Genomic DNA, 19,787 nt, shown 5'->3' with positions numbered 1-19,787 from the left:
GCATGATCTTGGCACACTGCAACCTCTACCTCCAGGGTTCAAGCAATTCTCCTGCCTTAGTCTCCCAAGTAGCTGGGACTCCAGGCACACACTACCATTCCCGGCTAATTTTCGTACTTTTATTAGAGATGGGGTTTGCCATGTTGGCCAGCCTGGTCTCGAACTGCTGACCTCAGGTGATCCACCTGCCTTTTCCTCCCAAAGTGCTGGGATTACAGGCATGAGCCATCACACCCGGCCTCTTTATTTTTATTTTATTTTGTTTTTTGAGACGGAGTCTTGCTCTGTTGCCCAGGCTGAAGTCCAATGGCGCCATCTCGGCTCACTGCAACCTCCACCTCCCGGGTTCAAGCGATTTTCCTGCCTCAACCTCCTGAGTAGCTGGGATTACAGGTGCCCACCACCATGCCTGGCTAATTTTTTGTATTTTTAGTAGAGAAGGAGTTTTGCCATATCGGCCAGACTGGTCTTGAACTCCTGACCTCAAGTGATCCACCACCTCTGAGTCCCAGAGTGCTGAGATTACAGGCGTGAGCCACCAGGCCCAGCCAATTTTTGTATTTTTTGTAGAGATGGGGTTTCACCATGTTGCCCAGGCTGATCTAGAACTCCTGGGCTCAAGCAATTCACCCATCTTGGCTTCCCAAAGTGTTGGGATTACAGTCGTGAGCCACCGTGCCTGGCCAGATTATGTTTATAACATATAATGTGTACATTTTCACAAATGGTACCCTCATAAAAAGCCAAATCTCCCACCTGAACATAAGATCCATTGGGTTGGCTGGGCACGGTTGCTCATGCCTGTATTCCCAGCACTTTGGGAGGCTGAGGTGGGCAGACCACGAGGTCAGGAGATTGAGACCATCCTGGCCAACATGGTGAAACTCTATCTCTACTAAAAATACAAAAATTAGCTGGGCATGGTGGCGCATGCCTGTAATCCCAGCTAGCTACTCAAGAGGCTGAGGCAGGAGAATCTCTTGAACCCAGAAGCCAGAGGTTTCAGTGAGCTGAGATAGTGCCACTGCACTCCAGCCTGGCGACAGAGCTAGACTCTGTCTCAAAAAAAAAAAAAAAAAAAAAAAAAAAAAAAAATCCATTGGGTGAGTTTTTCCTTTTTTTTTTTTTTGTTCACTGCTGTGCCCAGTAGGTGCATAAAAAATATTTGTTGCTGGGTGCTGTGGTTTACACCTGTAATCCCAGCACTTGGGGAGGTCAAGGCAGGCAGATCAGTTGAGGTCAGGAGTTTGAGACCAGCCTGGTCAACGTGGTAAAACCTTGTCTTTACTAAAAATACAAAAAAATCATCTGGGCGTGGTGGCACGCGCCTGTATTTCCAGCTACTCGAGAGGCTGAGGCACAGGAATAGCTTCAACCTGGGAGGCAGAGGTTGCGCTGAGCTGAGATGGCACCACTGCACTCCAGCCTGGGAGACAAAGGGAGACTCTGTCTCAAACAAAAAAATTTGTTGAGGGAATGAGGGGCTGTCCTTTCCTGTTGTCAAACTGCTGGTTACACACACACACACGTACACAAACATCATTCGATGAAGGTGTAGTGTGCATAATTTCTACAGGTAGGCACACAGAAACGCCCAGGAATGAGTGAAAATTGGAAAACTGGATAGAAGACCGGGCCAGATGCCAGAAGGCAGGCACAAACTGGGCCTTGCTGGTGCCCCCTGCCAGAGGGGACAGTGATCTACAGGAGCAAGAAAGACTGTGGAGTGTCCCCAGTCCCCCAGGGGAGAGAGGGCAGCACCTGAATTCTGGAGTTCTATCAAGGGAGAGACTGGTCAGGCTCAGTGGCTCACACCTGTCATTCCAGCACTTTGGGAGGCCGAGGCAGGAGGATTGCTTGAATGCAACAGTTCAAGACCAGCCTGAGCAACATAGCGAGACCCCCATCTCTACAAAAAACTGCAAAAAATTAGCCAGGTGTGATGGCGTACCTGTAGTCCCAGCTACTCTGGAGGCTGAGGTAGGAGGTTGAGGCTCCCGTGAGCTATGATTGAGCCACTGCACTATGGCCTGGGTGACAGAGTGAGACCCTGTCTCAAAAAAGAAAAAAAGGCCGGGCGTGGTGGCTCAAGCCTGTAATCCCAGCACTTTGGGAGGCCGAGATGGGTGGATCACAAGGTCAGGAGATCGAGACCATCCTGGCTAACATGGTGAAACCCCATCTCTACTAAAAAATACAAAAACTAGCCGGGCGAGGTGACGGGCGCCTGTGGTCCCAGCTACTTGGGAGGCTGAGGCAGGAGAATGGCGTGAACCCGGGAGGCGGAGCTTGCAGTGAGCTGAGATCCGGCCACTGCACTCCAGCCTGGGCGACAGAGCAAGACTCCGTCTCAAAAAAAAAAAAAAAAAAAAAAGGGAGAGACCAATTTTGTCTTTGGGACAGGACATCGCACTTAGCAGGAATTTCATTATTTGTTGGGTGGACATACAATAGGCACTTAATGCCTATTTGCAGCGTTGACACCTAGTAGGTACTTCCAAGGCTCTTTGTTGAGTAAATAAAGGTGACTTCGTGTTTTCTTCCAAGTCCAGGGTCCCGGGGTGAGCCCAGAGGTAACCTGGAGTTGAAGACAGCTGTTTCAGGTTGAGGCCACCTGGCCAAGAGTACTGTGACGTCACTAGGCTGCGTGACGTTTCCCGCTGGCCGGTTCTCACGGGTGGGGGCTGGGAGGGGCAAAGCGAGAGGTGGGGGGGCGGACAAAGGGGCCCTCCGTGCAGCTCCTGTCTGCCCCCGCGTGCGTCCCGGCCAGCCGGCAGGCCACATCTGGAATTCATTGCAGCCGCCGCCGGAAAGGGGAGGAGAGGAGGGCGGGGCGAGCGGGGGGCAGAGGCGGTGGCGGCTCACCCCGCCCCCCCACTGTCCCTCGTCCCAGCCCCGGGACGTAGCCGAGCCCGGCGGGCAACCCCAGCCCCAGCCGCGGCCGCCCTGGGGACGCAGACGCCAAGGCCCCTCCGGCCAGGGCCGGGAGCCGGGCCGGCCTAGCCAGGTGAGCGCGCGTAAAGACAAGGAAGCAGAAAGGGCGGGCCCTGGTCCCCTGAGGTCTCGGGATCCGAGCTAGGGGGCCCCGATCGGGAGGCTGGGGCGCGCACGCGCCGCCTGGGTTCCTGCTGCACAGAGCGGGTGGTCACCGTGCGCCCTCTCCAAGAGTCCGGGCGGCCCCCACTGCTTCGGCCGCGAACCCCCAGACTGTGCTCCCCGCCTTTCTCAGCGGCAGGAAGTTGGCGCCGGGGAGAAGGCGGAATCCGAGCGCTTTCGACTGGAGTCTTTGGGAGGCTGGACGCTGTGCCCGGGGACCAGGGTCTTGGGGAGTGTGTTTGGGGGAGGGGTGCAGCACCCCTCCTGGCTGACTCCTGCTGAGCGAGGGCAAAAGGATGTGCGCGCCTTGGAGCCTCCAAGCCAAGGGGCGGCACCCACGGGGAGGGCGGTCGCATGTCGGGCTGTCTGCCTCGGTTTCCCCAAGTTGTTTGCTCCTCCGGTTCCCCCGAGGGGGCGTGGCTTTGTTTTGGAAGGAAAGAAAAAGTGACTGCGTGGCTTAGGCGCCTCCTCTTTCAACTCCGGCTCAGGGATGGGTCGTGGGTGAAGGCGCGCGTGGCGCGGACCCCGCGTGGCCCCTGGCCGGGCTGAGCGTCGGAACTCGCCCCCTTCTCCGGCACGGGTTGACTCACCCGGGGATTTCCACCCCCTCTGTCTCTGTCCTTGTCAGATGCTCCGGGCGCCACGCGCTGAGCCCACGGTCCCCCGCGTGGGGCGACTCGGGCAGGCGCGGAACTCGCGGTGCAGCTGCTGCTACGATCTGGTCCCCCACCCCCAGTCTTTCCAGAATCTCGAGGCGGGACCCCTGGCGGGACGGAGAGGAGTCCTTCCAGTCCCGCTTGGAGACGTTGGGGTGGTCTCGTAGCGGTAGGGGGGAGAGGAGGCGTGGCTCCAGCGCAAGCGAGTGTGGATACCGCGCATTCCTAGGCCAGATAAGGAAGCCGAGAGTGCGGGTCAGCGCGGGGGCGGGTCCTGCTGCCATCTCCATGGAGACACGCTGGGCTTTGCCTGGTTGATGGTGGGCGGTGGGGGCGCTGCCCGGGGACCAGAGGTGTCTCCAGGCTCCTTCGTTGTTGTTTGGGTCTGGGCTGAAATTAGGAGATTCCACCCTTGGGAACCCACTAGGGTCTCCTTTGTTCGTTGGTTCATTCATTCATTCATTCATTCATTTGCCCATTCCACACGTTTTCTGAGTGTTTTCTTTGTGCCAGGCATCCCTGTAGGGGCTGATAGCTGACTTGCTCCCTGGCCTTACCCATTGACTGTCTAGGTGGAAGCCAGACAGAAAAGGAGAAATATCATGATAGTTTCCCATAGTGGCAAGCGCTGCGCAGATAATAAAACAATATTCTGTGATTAGAAAAGGCTTGGAGACAGCTGCTATTGTAGACTAGAGGTCAGGGGAGTCCCCTCTGAGGAAATGACCTTTAAATAGAAACCAGAAAGATGGAGAGACAGTCATTCGAAGATTTGGGGAAAGGCCAGACGCGGTGGCTCACGCCTGTAATCCCAGCAGTTTCGGAGGCTTTGGCAGGTGAATCACCTGAAGTCAGAAGTTCCAGACCAGCCTGGCCAACATGGTGAAACCCCATCTCTATTAAAAATATAAAAATTAGCTGGGTGTGGTGGTGGGTGCCTATAACCCCAGCTACTCAGGAGGCTGAGGCAGAAGGATCGCTTGAACTCAGGAGGCAGAGGTTGCGGTGAGCTGAGATCACACCACTGCACTCCAATCTGGGCAGCAGATTGAGTGTCTGTCTCAAAAAAAATTGAGGGAAAGTGTGCCCCAAAAAGAACAGCAGGGGCAAAGGCTTGCAGGTAGGGGTGGGGGTAGCATGGAGGAGGCTTAGTGTGGTTGGAATGGAATGGCCCTGGGGGAGAATGGGAGGAAGCTTTGTGGGCAGGGGCCATGCTACTTGGGCTATAGGGAGCCATGGGAGGATTTGGAGTTGGGGAGTGACATGGAGTTATGAGTTTAAAAGCTCCCCCTGGCTGCTTGGTAGAGAATGGCAGGGTAGGGGGTCCTGACAACCACAGGGAAACCAAAAAGTAGGGTGGCTACCATGGGGGCTCCATGGGTGACCAGGGGGAACTGTAACCACAGGGCCTGCCTCTCTGGAACTGGGAGTGGGTGGAGAGGAGCTTAGAAGCCACTGAGGCTTCCTCCATCCTTCCCCTCTCCTAATCTCCAGCCAAACAGTCGTCTGAGTCTATCTCTCTTCCCTTCCTTCCAAACCCCATCACTTGTCCCTCCTGTTCCATTTCAGGCCTGGACATTCTATGTGAGACCAGTGGCCTCTTTCTGAGCTTCTGAGAGGGAGTCAGGAAGGACTTGGTGAAGGTGACTAGGAGACAGGCTCTGTGTCCTTCTCAAAACCTGGTAACCTAACACAGGGAGGGGACACAGGCTAGGCCACAGTCCACCTAGGGGGTGACTCTTCCGCCAGCTCCAACCTCAGTGCCCTGCTTCCTCTTTCTGGGACGTGTCAACCACCTAAGTGCTTGCCTCAGTAAAGTCCTAGTGGTTAAAGTGAGGCTTGGATAAAATATGGGCCTCAGTTTCCCCTTCTCTAGGAGAGCTGCCTCTCCCTCTGTGAACACCTTAACCTCCCCGGGCTGCAGAAGGTGAGAGCGCAGCGCCCCCAGTCTTCCTCTCAGGGAAGAAGAAAGATTGTTTGGTCAGTCCCTGGGATGCAAGGGCTGAACACATTTCATTTCATTTCGTTTTGCTTTGTTTTGAGACAGAGTCTCGCTCTGTCACCCAGGCTGGAGTACAGTGGCTGCGATCTCGGCTCACTGCAACCTCTGTCTCCCAGGTTCACGTGGTTTTCCTGCTTCAGTCCCTCGAGTAGCTGGGATTACAGGCGCACACCACCACGCCCGGCTAATTTTTTTTTTTTTTGTATTTTGAATAGAATAGAGTGGGGAGTTTCACCATGTTGGTCAGGCTGGTCTCGAACTCATGATCTCAGGTGATAGGCCCGCCTTGGCTTCCCAGAGTGCTGGGATTACAGGAGTGAGCCACCATGCCCGTCCTGAATATATTTCTTATTTCTCCAGGAAGCCACAGTAAATCTCTTGGCGAGCAGCAGAGGGGGCGGCTGCACTGCACAGTCTTCTTCCCAGGCCTGGAAAGGGACCTTGATTCTCACTTATGAACCCCAGGAGGGGCCCAGCAGGCCAGGGCAGCCTGGGGGCGTCTGGTCGGGGTGACCCAGCGGTCAGGCTGCGGTTCAAACTCCCCCTAGGGACGTCCACATAGCATTAACTCTATCCTTGGAAAGCCTGAGCTCCCGTCGCCTGTAAAGGACCCCATCAGTAGGGCTGGCCATACAGCGCCCCCAACTGGACCAATCAGAGGCTGAAGATGGAAAGCACGGGCCAATAGGCAAATCGCTCAGTGCCCTTGGATTGAAAATGAGCCAATCAGGGCGTGGGCTGTTGCCGGCCCGTCAGCTGTGTGTGATCCCGCCGCAGCCTGGGCCCAAGCCTGCCTGGGACTGGCTGCAGTGTGCAGAGGGCATCAAGATGCCTGGGGCTCCGTCCAGCAAAGGAACAAGGGGCCTCTGTGTGGCTATCTGGGAGGGGCAGCAGTCCCCGGGGACGTGCACAAGCCCTTGTCTGTTCCCAAACTAGGACGGATGTCCCTCCGCCCTGGGGGAGCAGCTGCCTCTGTCCAGCCAGGGGTCAGGATGCCCCTTGGAGGGGGTGGCCAGGAACTGAGATGGCTGGGTGACTCCGGAAGCCTCCATCACTCCTGGGCTCAGGAGAACTGGCCTAACCAGACTTTTCTGGAACGGTACACACAGTCTTTGCCAGACGTGTTTCTAGGGACCTGCGGAGGACTCCCCTTATTCTCCCCGCTTCCTCCCGTTTGACTACGGGCTGGAACTTCCTCTCCCTTCATAAAAGGCATACACTGCACTGGCTCCTCTGACACCCCCCTAACCCTACGCCCAAGCTGGGGGAAGGCCATGGTGTCTGCCTCTCATCCTCTCTGCCCGAGAGCGCCTCTCCCCACCCCCTCCCCCCACGGCTCAGTTTTCTTTGGTGGGTGGCGGTTCCGCCCCCTCCCCCCACGGCTCAGTTTTCCTTGGTGGGTGGCGGTGGGGGGGATGGGAGGGGTTGGGGTGGAGGGATGGGAGGGGGTGGGGGGGTGACTCAGGCTTTCATGGAACAAATGCCTTACCCCCTCCCGGCAGGGCTGCACACCCCTCCACCACTCACATGACTTGAGCAAAGCTGCCCCATCCTCCCAGCCAGGACCTCCCAGATGGGGTCTCTCCCATCCTGACTCCCCCCACATCCCGCCTTCCTCACACCGGATGTGACTGCAGAGTGAGGACTCCACCCAGTTTATTCCAGGGGCCTCACATCTGGATTTCATCCTGGCTGGGGAGGGGGTGCCAGCGCCCTGCCCATCCGCGCAGGACCTTCTGTCCCAGGGCAGAGCTAGATGGTGCTGATGAGAACAGGCTGTTGGAGATCTCATCTGGTTGGCTTACATCCCTTCCCTTTCCAAAGGATTGGAGGAAAGAGGGGAGCTAGTAACATTCGGCGGTATTTGTTGAGTGCTTACTATGAGCTAAACGTGCCTCATGCGTCATTTAAAAGGATTTTCCCATCACCCCCATGAAGTGGGCTTTCTTCTCTCCATTGCACGGATAAGGAGGTTCAGGCTGAGACAGCATCTAGGAACTTGCCCAGTGTTTCAGAGGTGGAATGGGAGCAAACTCTGGATTGTCTCCAAGGTCTGTGTCCTTGAAGATGGTATGACCTCTGGGATGTTTGAACCTCAGGGCCGCCCTGGTGTCTCCCCAAGACCTTATCTTGGGAACACCCGTGGCCTTAAGACTTAGACCCAGCCTGAAATCCAGCGTTAGTGCGTGGTAATGAATGAGCAGGGCATGGAGCTATCAGTGGTGAGATTCGCCCTGACCCAGGTCAGCATGAGGCTGAAGGTGCCTGTGTGTTCCAGAGAAGAGACAAACCCTCCAGGCCCTGCCTAGGGCTTGCTCTCTGGGCAGGTGGGCAAGGTTTCTGGAAGTCCACATTATATTTTTCATGCTATTTGGGGGAGCTTCTGTCCCTTTGAAAGCGTGTAGCTACTCAGGAGGCTAAAGTAGGAGGATCACTTGAGCCCAGGAGTTGAGTCGACTGTGAGCTATGATCATGCCACTGCACTCCAGCCTGGGTGGCAGAGCAAGACCGTATCTCTAGAAAATAATAATGAAAATTAAAATAGGCAAGATGTCTTGGTTCATGCCTGTAATCTCATTGCTTTGAGAGGCCAAGGAGAATTGCTTGAGGCCAGGAGTTCAGGACCAGCCTGGACAACACAGTGAGACCCAATCTCTACAAAAAAAAAAAAAAAAAATTAGCCAGGCGGCCGGGCCCGGTGGCTCACAATGGTAATCCCAGCACTTTGAGAGGCCGAGGCAGGCGGATCACGAGGTCAAAAATTCGAGACCATCCTGGCCAACATGGTGAAATCTCGTTTCTATTAAAAATAAAAAAAATTAGCTGGGTGTGGCGGTAGGTGCCTGTAATCCCAGCTACTCAGGAACCTGAGGCAGGAGAATCACTTGAACCCAGGAGGAGGAGGTTGCAGTGAGCCAAGTGTGCCACAGCACTCCAGCCTGGGCAACAGAGCGAGACTCTGTCTCAAAAAAAAAAAATTAGCCAGGCATGGTGGCATGTGCTTGTAGCTGAAGCTGAGGTGGGAGGCTGAGGTGGGAGGATCACTTGAGCCCAGGAGTTCAAGGCTGCAGGGAGTTATGATTACGCCACTGCACTCCAGCCTGAGGCAGAGCAAGACCTTGTCTTTAAAATATAGATAAATAAAATAAATAAGAAAGAGTGTAGCCTAGGGCTTATAAGAGGCCACAGAGCCAGCCTCTCTGGCCCTGCCCCTGGTTAAATTTGAGACTTTAGGAAAGTGAATTAACCTCTCTGGGTTTCCTGTCTGTAAACGGGGATGATGATGATTCTGAATTCATGTGGCCCTTCCTCGAAGAGTAACAGAGCAAGAAATTGAATCTCAGCGCATCCGAGGCCGGAGCCCAGGTAGCACCCATAGCTCTGACCTATTGTCTGTCTGTCTTCTCTGCAGTTCTGACAGCCCCATGGCCCCAGCAGGCCTCTGAGCCCCACCATGGGCAGCTTGTACTCGGAGTACCTGAACCCCAACAAGGTCCAGGAACACTATAATTATACCAAAGAGACGCTGGAAACGCAGGAGACGACCTCTCGCCAGGTGGCCTCGGCCTTCATCGTCATCCTCTGTTGCGCCATCGTGGTGGAAAACCTTCTGGTACTCATTGCAGTGGCTCGAAACAGCAAGTTCCACTCCGCAATGTACCTGTTTCTGGGTAACCTGGCTGCCTCTGATCTGCTGGCAGGCGTGGCCTTCGTAGCCAATACCTTGCTCTCCGGCTCTGTCACGCTGAGGCTGACGCCCGTGCAGTGGTTTGCCCGGGAGGGCTCTGCCTTCATCACGCTCTCCGCCTCTGTCTTCAGCCTCCTGGCCATCGCCATCGAGCGCCACGTGGCCATTGCCAAGGTCAAGCTGTACGGCAGCGACAAGAGCTGCCGCATGCTCCTGCTCATCGGGGCCTCGTGGCTCATCTCTCTGGTCCTCGGTGGCCTGCCCATCCTTGGCTGGAACTGCCTGGGCCACCTTGAGGCCTGCTCCACTGTCCTGCCTCTCTACGCGAAGCATTATGTGCTGTGCGTGGTGACCATCTTCTCCATCATCCTGTTGGCCATCGTGGCGCTGTACGTGCGCATCTACTGCGTGGTCCGCTCAAGCCACGCTGACGTGGCTGGCCCGCAGACCCTAGCCCTGCTCAAGACGGTCACCATCGTGCTAGGTGTCTTTATCGTCTGCTGGCTGCCCGCCTTCAGCATCCTCCTTCTGGACTATGCCTGTCCCGTCCACTCCTGCCCGATCCTCTACAAAGCCCACTACTTTTTCGCCTTCGCCACCCTGAATTCGCTGCTCAACCCTGTCATCTACACGTGGCGCAGCCGGGACCTGCGTCGGGAGGTGCTTCGGCCGCTGCAGTGCTGGCGGCCGGGGGTGGGGGTGCAAGGACGGAGGCGGGACGGGACCCCGGGCCACCACCTCCTGCCACTCCGCAGCTCCAGCTCCCTGGAGAGGGGCATGCACATGCCCACGTCGCCCACGTTTCTGGAGGGCAACACGGTGGTCTGAGGTGGGGGTGGACCAACAACCAGGCCAAGGCAGAGGGGTTCATGGAGAGGCCACTGGGTGACCCCAGACAGAGACGTGGGGCTGCCGAGCCAGATGCCCCCGCCCCACAGACCTGGGTGATGTTACAAATATTTCACACCTGGAAAGGCCAGATAAGGCACTGACTAGTCACATAGCAGTGTTGCAGTGGGGTCCTGAGGGCCAGTCCGGTGACTGGTGTGACCCCTTTAGAACTGGATCCTGGGAAGTCCAGGGCAGGGGACCTGTGAAGAGCCAGGGTGAGGGTAGGCAGCATTTAAGGGGACTTCAGGGCAGGAGCGCTTTACTACCTGGTACAAAGGATTTTTTTTTTTTTTTTTTTTTTTGAGACGGAGCCTTGCACTGTTTCCCGGGCTGGAGTGCAGCGGCATGATCTCGGCTCACTGCAAGCTCTGCCTCCTGGGTTCACGCCATTCTCCTGCCTCAGCCTTCCGAGTAGCTGGGACTACAGGTGCCCACCACCACACCTGGCGAATTTTTTGTACTTTTAGTAGAAACAGGGTTTCACCGTGTTAGCCAGGATGGTCTCGATCTCCTGACCTCGTGATCCGCCCGCCTCGGCCTCCCAAAGTGCTGGGATTACAGGCGTGAGCCACCGTGCCTGGCCTTTTTTTTTTTTTTTTTTTTTTTTTGAGGTGAAGTCTCGCTCTGTTGCCCAGGCTGGAGTGCAGTGGTGCAGTCTCAGCTCACCGCAACCTCCACCTCCGGGGTTCAAGTGACTCTCCTGCCTGAGCCTCCTGAGTAGCTGGGATTACAGGTGCCTACAACCACGCCCGGTTAATTTTTTTTTTTTTTTTTTTGAGACAGAGTCTTGCTCTGTCGCCCAGGCTGGGGTGCAGTGGCCGGATCTCAGCTCACTGCAAGCTCCGCCTCCCGGGTTTAGACCATTCTCCTGCCTCAGCCTCCCGAGTAGCTGGGACTACAGGCGCCCGCCACCTCGCCCGGCTAGTTTTTTTTTGTATTTTTTAGTAGAGACGGGGTTTCACCGTGTTAGCCAGGATGGTCTCGATCTCCTGACCTCGTGATCCGCCCGTCTCGGCCTCCCAAAGTGCTGGGATTACAGGCTTGAGCCACCGCGCCCGGCCATTTTTTTTTTTTTTTTTTTTTTTGTATTTTTAGTAGAGACAGGGTTTCACCATGTAGGCCAGGCTGGTCTCGAACTCCTGACCTCATGATCCACCCGCCTTGGCCTCCCGAAGTGTAGGATTACAGGTGTGAGCCACTGCACCTAGCGGTACAAAGAATTTCTACATTTTCTTCTGGCCCCCATTCCTACACTGATTTCTCCTTTTCGAATGTATTCCTCCTGCCACTTTCTCTGGGCAACTTCGTGCCACTTCGGAACCACTGTCCCGAGGAGCTAGAGGCCTCCTCTCTGACCCTCCAGAGCCCAAATCCACAGCTTCCCCAAATTTTATCAGCTGCCACTTGATGACTTCTCCTCTTCTCTCTGAGGCCCGGAAACCACGGCTGGAGGTGGGGAGCGGATGGCGACTGAGGTCCATTCCTCATTCTCAGACCTCATTGGTCAATTGCACTATTTGGGGCACAAGTGGGAAAAACCAGTGTGGGTGGCTGGGGAGGGCTTTGGGACTCTTGATGTGGGGTAGGGCGCAACTTGAGAAAATTCTGGGGGCGATGTTTGCACAGACACCCTCCTTTCAAAAACAGCCACCCCCAGGCTATTTTTGGGTCCACACCTGCAGCCCCAGCTAAAGTACCAGGTCTCCCGAGCAAGGCAGAGAGAAGCCTTGAGCCTGAACCCTGCTGTGTCTTCTTTCAAGATTTTTTTTGTTTTGACACGGTTTCAAGATTTTTGTTTTGTTTTGTTTTTCAGATGGAGTCTACTCTGTCACCCAGGCCGGAGTGGGGCAGTGGTTCAATCTCCGTTCGCTGCCACCTCCATCTCCCGGGTTCAAGCAATTCTCCTGCTTTAGCCTCCCGAGTAGCTGGGACTATAGGCACCTGCCACCACACCTGGCTAATTTTTGTATTTTTAGTAGAGACGGGGTTTCACTATGTTGGCCAGGCTGGTTTCAAACTCCTGACCTCAAGTGATCTGCCCGCCTTGGCCTCCCAAAGTGCTGGGATTACAGGTATGAGCCACTGTGCCCGGCCTTCATCTTTCAACTTATATTGAATGGAGCATGGGAGTGGCAGTGGCTAGGGACATTTCCTAGGGACACTCTCCCCTAACCTGCCCCAGAAGGATTTCACAAAGACCTGTGGATAATGGAAGGGATGTTACGGTACAAACGTATATTTATGTGTGTGTGTGGGTGTGTGTGTGGGTGTGCGCATAGGCGTGATGTCTGTGACCCTGCTCTCCCCATTACATTTCCCCAGAATGAATGCTGTCCTGTCTTCTCATGTCTGTGTTGAAGCTGCCAAAGTCAGGGAGCTCTGGTCCTGCCCAGACCCCTTTGGAATTGCTGGCCCCTCCCCCCACTGGAGAGCTGGGGTGCAGCTCACCTTGGGGAAGGAAACCTCATGCCTCAGAGTAATTTCTTGTGAATGCGAAGCCTGGGGGAGCGGGTCTTTGGGGGGCAAGGAGCCAGTCAGGGGCTTGTTTCCTCTCATAGAGCTCCCCAGACATGCCCCCGCAATGCCTGAAACCCAGACCTAGGCTAATAAACGGTTCAGTTTCTCTTTCTGGTGGTTGGTATGTCTTTTCAGGGAGCACTTTCCCCCAGGAGCGCCCCATGGCTGGGCTGGATGGAACGGTAGGGGGGCTGCTGCCTGAGTAACTCATCCTTTGCCAACCTTCCCATTCTGTGCCCCTGACACCCTTAACCTGGCCTGAGCCAGGAGAAAACAGAGGTCAACCGGGATCTTTCTCAGGGGCAACTCTCCTGCCCCTCCCGGGGATTAACTAGGCCTGGGATCTCCCTGCTTTCCCTGAAAGAGGCAGCCTGGCGGGTGGTGGGAGGCTCTTACATCCTCCCAGTTGTATGTGCCTCCCGGGGAGCTGGAGAGATGGTTTGAGGAGGGTACAAAGAACCCAGATACCCACCCTTAGACTCGGTGTTCCCAAAAGTAATGGCTGATCTCCACCGAGCACTTTCCAGGTGTAAAGACTTGACTGCTCAGGAGGTAGAAGTTACTATAAACTCTCATGGAGGTGTGAGTTCAGAGAGATCAAGCAAACTGCTCAGAGTCACACAGCACTAGTCGGGGTAGCGCCTGTCTGAGTTTGAACCCAAGCAGGCTGACTCCAGACCACACTGGATCCACCACTGGGCTAGAGAGAGGCCACTCAGCTGAGTGCAGTGGCTCACTCCTATAATTCCAGCACTTCGGGAGGCTGAGGTGGGCAGATCACTTGAGATCAGGAGTTTGAGACCAGCCTGGCCAACATGGTGAAACCCCGGATCTGCAAAAAATACAAAAATTAGCTGGGTGTGGTGGTGGGCGCCTGTAGTCCCAGCTACTCGGGAGGCTGAGGCAAGAGAATTGCTTGAACTGGGGAGGTGGAGGTTGCAGTGAGCCGAGATCACGGCACTGCACTCCAGCCTGGGTGACAGAGCAGAACAAAAAGAGAGAGAGAGAGAGGCCACTCAGCCCCCTCTTTGCCATGGAAGGAGGAGTCACGAAGTTCATCAAGAACCAGGAGAAGCCAAGACAGGATGCAGCCTGGAGTGGGTCCCTCAGTGGGCTCACTGGTGACATCCTCCTCTTTTGTCTGCAGGCAGCCGGCTCAGTGACTCCTTTGAAGACAGATCTAGAGTTTTTGTTTTTGTTTTTGTTTTTGAGACAAGGTCTTGCTCTGTTGCCCAGGCTGTAGTGCAGTTGGTGCCACCATGGTTCACTTCAGCCTTCCAAGTAGCTGGGACCACAGACATGTACCACCATGCCCGGCTAATTTTTGAATTTTTATTTATTTATTTTTTTGTAGAGGGCGGTCTCCCTATGTTGCCCAGGCTGGTCTGGAAATCCTGGACTCAAGTGATCCTCCTGCCTCCACCTTGGCCTCCCAAAGTGCTGGGATTTCAGGCATGAACAGATGGGGGACCCTAGATCCCCCAGCTGGAGCCCCACACGGCAACACCAGCTCTAAGACTAGGACAGCCAGTGAGAGAGAAGGCAGACCGCAGAGGCCGAGGGCCTGCAACCCCCATCGGAATTCCCCTTCTCTAGCAGTTGAGACAACAACCTCTGTTTGGAAACCTGAACCCTAGATGGGATTGGGGGTGGGGTGGGGGAAAAAGGCACAGACCAGGCTGGAGCCAGTAGATTTTCCCCAGGTACCCACAGGGTTCTCTATCTCCCCCTTCAGGGCTCTGTTCAAATGCCACCTCCTCAGAGAGGCCCTCCCTGGCCACCTCCTTCCTCTTCACTTGCTTATCAGTATATGATTAAGTTGGTGCAAAAGTCATTGCAGTTTTTGCCATTACCTTTAATGGCAAAAATCACAATGACTTTTGCCATTTCTTTTAATGGCAAAAGACACATTGACTTTTTTTTTTTTTTTGAGACGGAGTCTCGCTCTGTCGTCCAGGCTGGAGTGCAGTGGCACGATATCGGCTCACTGCAAGCTCCGCCTCCTGGGTTCACGCCATTCTCCTGCCTCAGCCTCCCGAGTAGCTGGGACTACAGATGCCCACCAGCACATCCAGCTGATTTTTTTTGTAGTTTTTAGCAGAGACGGGGTTTCACCGTGTTAGCCAGGATGGTCTCGATCTCCTGACCTCGTGATGCACCCACCTCGGCCTCTCAAAGTGTTGGGATTACAGGCTTGAGCCACCGCGCCCGACCTGCAATGACTTTTTTTTTTTGAGACGGAGTCTCGCTCTGTCATCCAGGCTGGAGTGCAGTGGCCGGATCTCAGCTCACTGCAAGCTCCGCCTCCCGGGTTTACGCCATTCTCCTGCCTCAGCCTCCCGAGTAGCTGGGACTACAGGCCACCCGCCACCTCGCCTGGCTACTTTTTTGTATTTTTTAGTAGAGACGGGGTTTCACCGTGTTAGCCAGGATGGTCTCGATCTCCTGACCTCGTGATCCACCGTCTCAGCCTCCCAAAGTGCTGGGATTACAGGCTTGAGCCACTGCACCCAGCCTATGCAATGACTTTTAATGGCAAAAACTGCAATGACTTTAGCACCAACCCAATATATATCAATTTATCTGTGTCAACCCCCATTAAAATACAAGCACCATGAATATAGGACTGCACCTGCCTTATTTACTAATGTATTTCCAGCGTTTTGTTTTTTTTTGAGAGAAGGTCTCACTCTGTTACCCAGGCTTGAGTGCAGCGGTGCAATCACAGCTCACTGCAGCCTCAACCTCATGGGCTCATGGGCTCAGATGATCCTTCCACCTCAGGCTTCCTAGTAGCTGGCATTATAAGCCTGCTAATTTTCTTCTTTTGTAGAGACATGGTTCTGCCGTGTTGCCCAGGCTGGTCTTGAATTCCTGGGCTTAAGAGATCTCCCCGCCTCAACCTCCCAAAGTGCTGAGATTACAGGTGTGAACCTCCTTGCCTGGCTATTTATAGCTCTCTAGCATCTTTTTTTTTTTTTTTTTTTTTTGATGCAGGGTCTGGCTCTGTCACTCAGGCTGGAGTTCAGTGGCGTAATCACAGCTCACTGAAGCCTTGACCTCCTGGGCTCAAGCCATCCTCCCACCTCAATCTCCCAAGTAGGTGGAACTACACGTATGTGCCAACACACTGGCCTACTTTTTTGTATTGTTTGTAGAGACAGGGTTTCACCATGTTGCCCAGGTTGGTCTCAAACTCCTGGGCTCAGTGCTCCGCCCACCTCAGCCTTCCAAAGTGCTGGGATTACAGGCATGAGTCACCACGCCTGGCTATCTGTAACATCTTAAACACTATTTAGCATGTTCCCACCCCAGGGCCTTTGCACCTGCTGTTCCCTCTGCCTGGAATGCCTACACACAGTAGGTCCTCAATAAATGCTTGTTGAATAAATAAAGCAAAAGCAAATGATGGTCATGTCAGTGAGTTAAGTGCTAGGAAGAAAATAAAATAGGGCCAGACGCGGTGGCTCATGCCTGTAATTCCAGCATTTTGGGAGGCCGAGGCGAGCGGATCACCTGAGGTCAGGAGTTTGAAACCAGCCTGGCCAGCATGGTGAAACCTCATCTCTACTAAAAATACAAAATTAGCCAGGTGTGGTAGTGGGCATCTGTAATCCCAGCGACTCCAGAGGCTGAGGCTGGAGAATTGCTTAAACCTGGGCGCTGCAGTTTGCAGTGAGCCGAGATCACGCCTTTGCAGTCCAGCCTGGGCAACAAAAGTGAAACCCCGTCTAACAAAAAGAAAAGAAAAGAACTAAAAAAAATTACAGGCGCGGTGACTCATGCCTGTAATCCCAGCACTTTGGGAGGCCGAGGCGGGCGGATCACCTGAGGTCAGGAGTTTTTTGTTTGTTTGTTTGTTTGTTTGAGACAGAGTCTTGTTCTGTCACCCAGGCTGGAGTGCAATCTACTCACCGCAACCTCCACCTCCTGAGTTCAAGAGATTCTCCTGCCTCAGCCTCCCGAGTGGCTGGCATTACAGGCAGGTGCCACCAAGTCTGGCTAATTTTTGTATTTGTAGTAGAGACGGGGTTTCCACCATGTTGGTCAGTCTGGTGTCAAACTCCCGGTCTCAAGTGATCCACTCGCCTTGGCCTCCCAAAGTGCTGGGATTACGGGCGTGAGCCACTGTGCCCAGCCAAGGTCAAGAGTTTGAAACCAGCCTGGCCAGCATGGTGAAACCCTCTCTCTACCAAAAATACAAAATTAGGCCATGTGCCTAATTTTGGGATTATGCCTATTATTCCAGCACTTTGGGAGGCCAAGGCGGGTGGATCATGAAGTCAGGAGTTCAAGACCAGCCTGGCCAACATGGTGAAACCCTGTCTGTACTAAAAATACAAAAATTAGCCGGGCGTGGTGGCACGCGCCTGTAGTCCCAGCTACTTGGGAGGCTGAGGCAGGAGAATTGCTTGAACCTGGGAGGCAGAGGTTGCAGTGAGCCAAGATCGTGCCACTGCACTCCAGCCTGGGCAACAGAGTGAGACTCTGTCTCAAAAAAAAAAACTTAGCTGGGTGTGGTGGTGGGCGCCTGTAATCACAGCTAGCCTGGAGGCTGAGGCTGGAGAATTGCTTCAACCCGGGAGGTGGAGGTTGCAGTGAGCCAAGATCGTGCCTTTGCACTCCAGCCTGGGCAACAGGAGCGAAACTCCATCCCCCACCCCCCAAAAAAAAAGGTGGCATTTGTCCCCTGGACAGAACTGCTGCCGCTGTCACCATCTCTGACTAATATTGCCCAGGTCTCACCACCGCCACCAGGCCTTGGGGAAGCCGCAGCGCAGCTGCAGCCGACAGGCCAGCCAGACCCCCACCCGTGCTGCCCCACAGCCCCTGCAGATGGGGCCCTGCGCCTACAAGATCAGGCAGTTCCTGGACTGTCCGACCACTGAGAATGACCTGTCCATGTGTGAGGGCTTCACTGAGGCCCCGAAGCAGTGCAAGTACAACCATGGTCTGAGCTCCCTGCCCTGAAAATGTCGGTGCAGACTCGGGGGCCAGCCCTGCACCCACCTCTACCGGACCACACCACCAGATTGTACCTGGATAGCTGGGATTGGAAGTGAGGAGGAGGTTTCTCACCCCACAGATAACCCAAGACACAAATGTGCAATTAAAAGAGTTTATTTTAGACCACAAAAACAAATGAAAAAAAAAACAAACAAACAAACAAAAAACAAAGAAAAAAAAGAAAAGAAAATAGTGCCAGGTGCTATAGCTCATGCCCATAATCCCAGCACTTTGGAATGCTGAGGTGAGCGGATCACCTGAGGTCAGGAGTTTGAAATCAGCCTGGCCGCATGGCGAAACCCCATCTCTACTAAAAATACAAAATTAGCCAGGCGTGGTGGTGGGTGCCTGTAATCCCAGCTACTTGGGAGGCTGAGGCAGGAGAATTGCTTGAACCCGGGAGGTGGAAGATGCAGTGAGCCAAGATCACACCATTGCACTCCAGTCCAGCCTAGGCAACAAAAGTGAAACTCCGTCTCAAAAAAAAAAAAAAAAAAGAAAAGAAAAAGAAATAGGCGGGCGCGGTGGCTCGTGCCTGTAATCCCAGCACTTTGGGAGGCCGAGGCAGGCGGATCACCAGACCAGGAGATCGAGACCGTCCTGGCTAACACTGTGAAACCCCCTCTCTACTAAAAATACAAAAAATTAGCTGGGCGTGGTGGCAGGCGCCTGTAGTCCCAGCTGCTCAGGAGACTGAGGCAGGAGAATGGGGTGAACCTGGGGGGCGGAGCTTGCAGTGAGCTGAGATTGTGACACTGCACTCCAGCCTGGGCGACAGAACCAGACTCCGTCTCAAAAGAAAAAAAAAAAAAAAAGAGAAGGAAATAAAATAGGGCCAGGCATGATGACTCATGCCTGTAATCCCAGCCCTTTGGAAGGCCAAGGCAGGAGGCTCACTTGGGGCCAGGAGTTTGAGATGAGTCTGGGCAACATAGTGAGACCCCATCTGTAAAAATAAGTAAATAAATACATATATACCCTGGTGTGGTGGTACGTGTCTATAGTCCTGGCCACTCTGGAGGTGGAGGTGGGAGGATTCTTTGAGCCCAGGCGACTGAGGCTGCAGTGAGCTATGGGCATGGCACTGCACTCCAGCCTGGGCAACAGAGTGAGACCCTGTCTCAAAAAATAAAGTCTAACGTGTGCTCGTGTGCTGGGCACTGTTAGAATCATTTGACATCTGCAAACTTCTGGAATCCTCACAATAATCCTATAGAGTAGGTGCTATTAATGGCTTTTTGACAGATAAAGAAACTGAGGCACAGAGAGGTTAGTAATTCACCCAAGGTCAAGTAGCATGGGAGTCAAGGGGCCAGGATTGGAACCCAGGCAGTGATTGAAGACCACAATCATATCTTTTTGATTGTTTGTTTTTGAGACAGAGTCTGGCTCTGTCGCCCAGGCTGGAGTGCAGTGGCGCGATCTCGGCTCACTGCAAGCTCCGCCTCCTGGGTTCATGCCATTCTCCTGCCTCAGCCTCCCGAGTAGCTGGGACTACAGGCGCCCACCACCATGCCTGGCTAATTTTTTTGTATTTTTAGTAGAGACGGGGTTTCACCATGTTAGCCAGGATGGTCTCGATCTCCTGACTTCATGATCCGCCTGCCTCGGCCTCCCAAAGTGATGGGATTATAGACGTGAGCCACGGCACCTGGCCCACAATCACATCTTTTAAAAAAATTTTTCAGGCCGGGCGCGGTGGCTCAAGCCTGTAATCCCAGCACTTTGGGAGGCCGAGACAGGCAGATCACGAGGTCAGGAGATCAAGACCATCCTGGCTAACGCGGTGAAACCCCATCTCTACTAAAAAAAATACAAAAAACTAGCCGGGCGAGGTGGCAGGCGCCTGTAATTCCAGCTACTCGGGAGGCTGAGGCAGGAGAATGGCGTGAACTCGGGAGGCGGAGCTTGCAGTGAGCCGAGATCCGGC

At 54.3% G+C, this 19,787-nt stretch overlaps 1 protein-coding gene across 2 annotated transcripts; it reads left to right on the top strand.

Annotated features, from left to right (window-relative positions):
• Positions 1–2,679: 2,679 nt before the first annotated feature.
• On the top strand, positions 2,680–12,960 carry LOC105476896 (sphingosine-1-phosphate receptor 2). 2 transcript variants are annotated; one of them, XM_011733246.3, is made up of 3 exons: positions 2,680–3,007; positions 9,167–10,102; positions 12,147–12,960. In XM_011733246.3, exons 2-3 carry the CDS (start codon positions 9,209–9,211, stop codon positions 12,447–12,449), a joined length of 1,197 nt encoding a protein of 398 aa, XP_011731548.2. In that variant the 5' UTR covers positions 2,680–3,007; positions 9,167–9,208; the 3' UTR covers positions 12,450–12,960. The 2 variants fall into 2 exon arrangements, with proteins under 2 accessions (XP_011731548.2, XP_011731589.1); XM_011733287.3 differs by having other exon boundaries at positions 2,687–3,007; positions 9,167–12,960.
• The last annotated feature ends 6,827 nt before the right edge of the window (positions 12,961–19,787 follow it).

The sequence above is a fragment of the Macaca nemestrina genome, chromosome 20, assembly GCF_043159975.1.
Source record: "Macaca nemestrina isolate mMacNem1 chromosome 20, mMacNem.hap1, whole genome shotgun sequence".
Lineage (NCBI taxonomy): Eukaryota > Metazoa > Chordata > Mammalia > Primates > Cercopithecidae > Macaca > Macaca nemestrina.
This window is presented reverse-complemented; position numbering and strand designations above follow the sequence as displayed.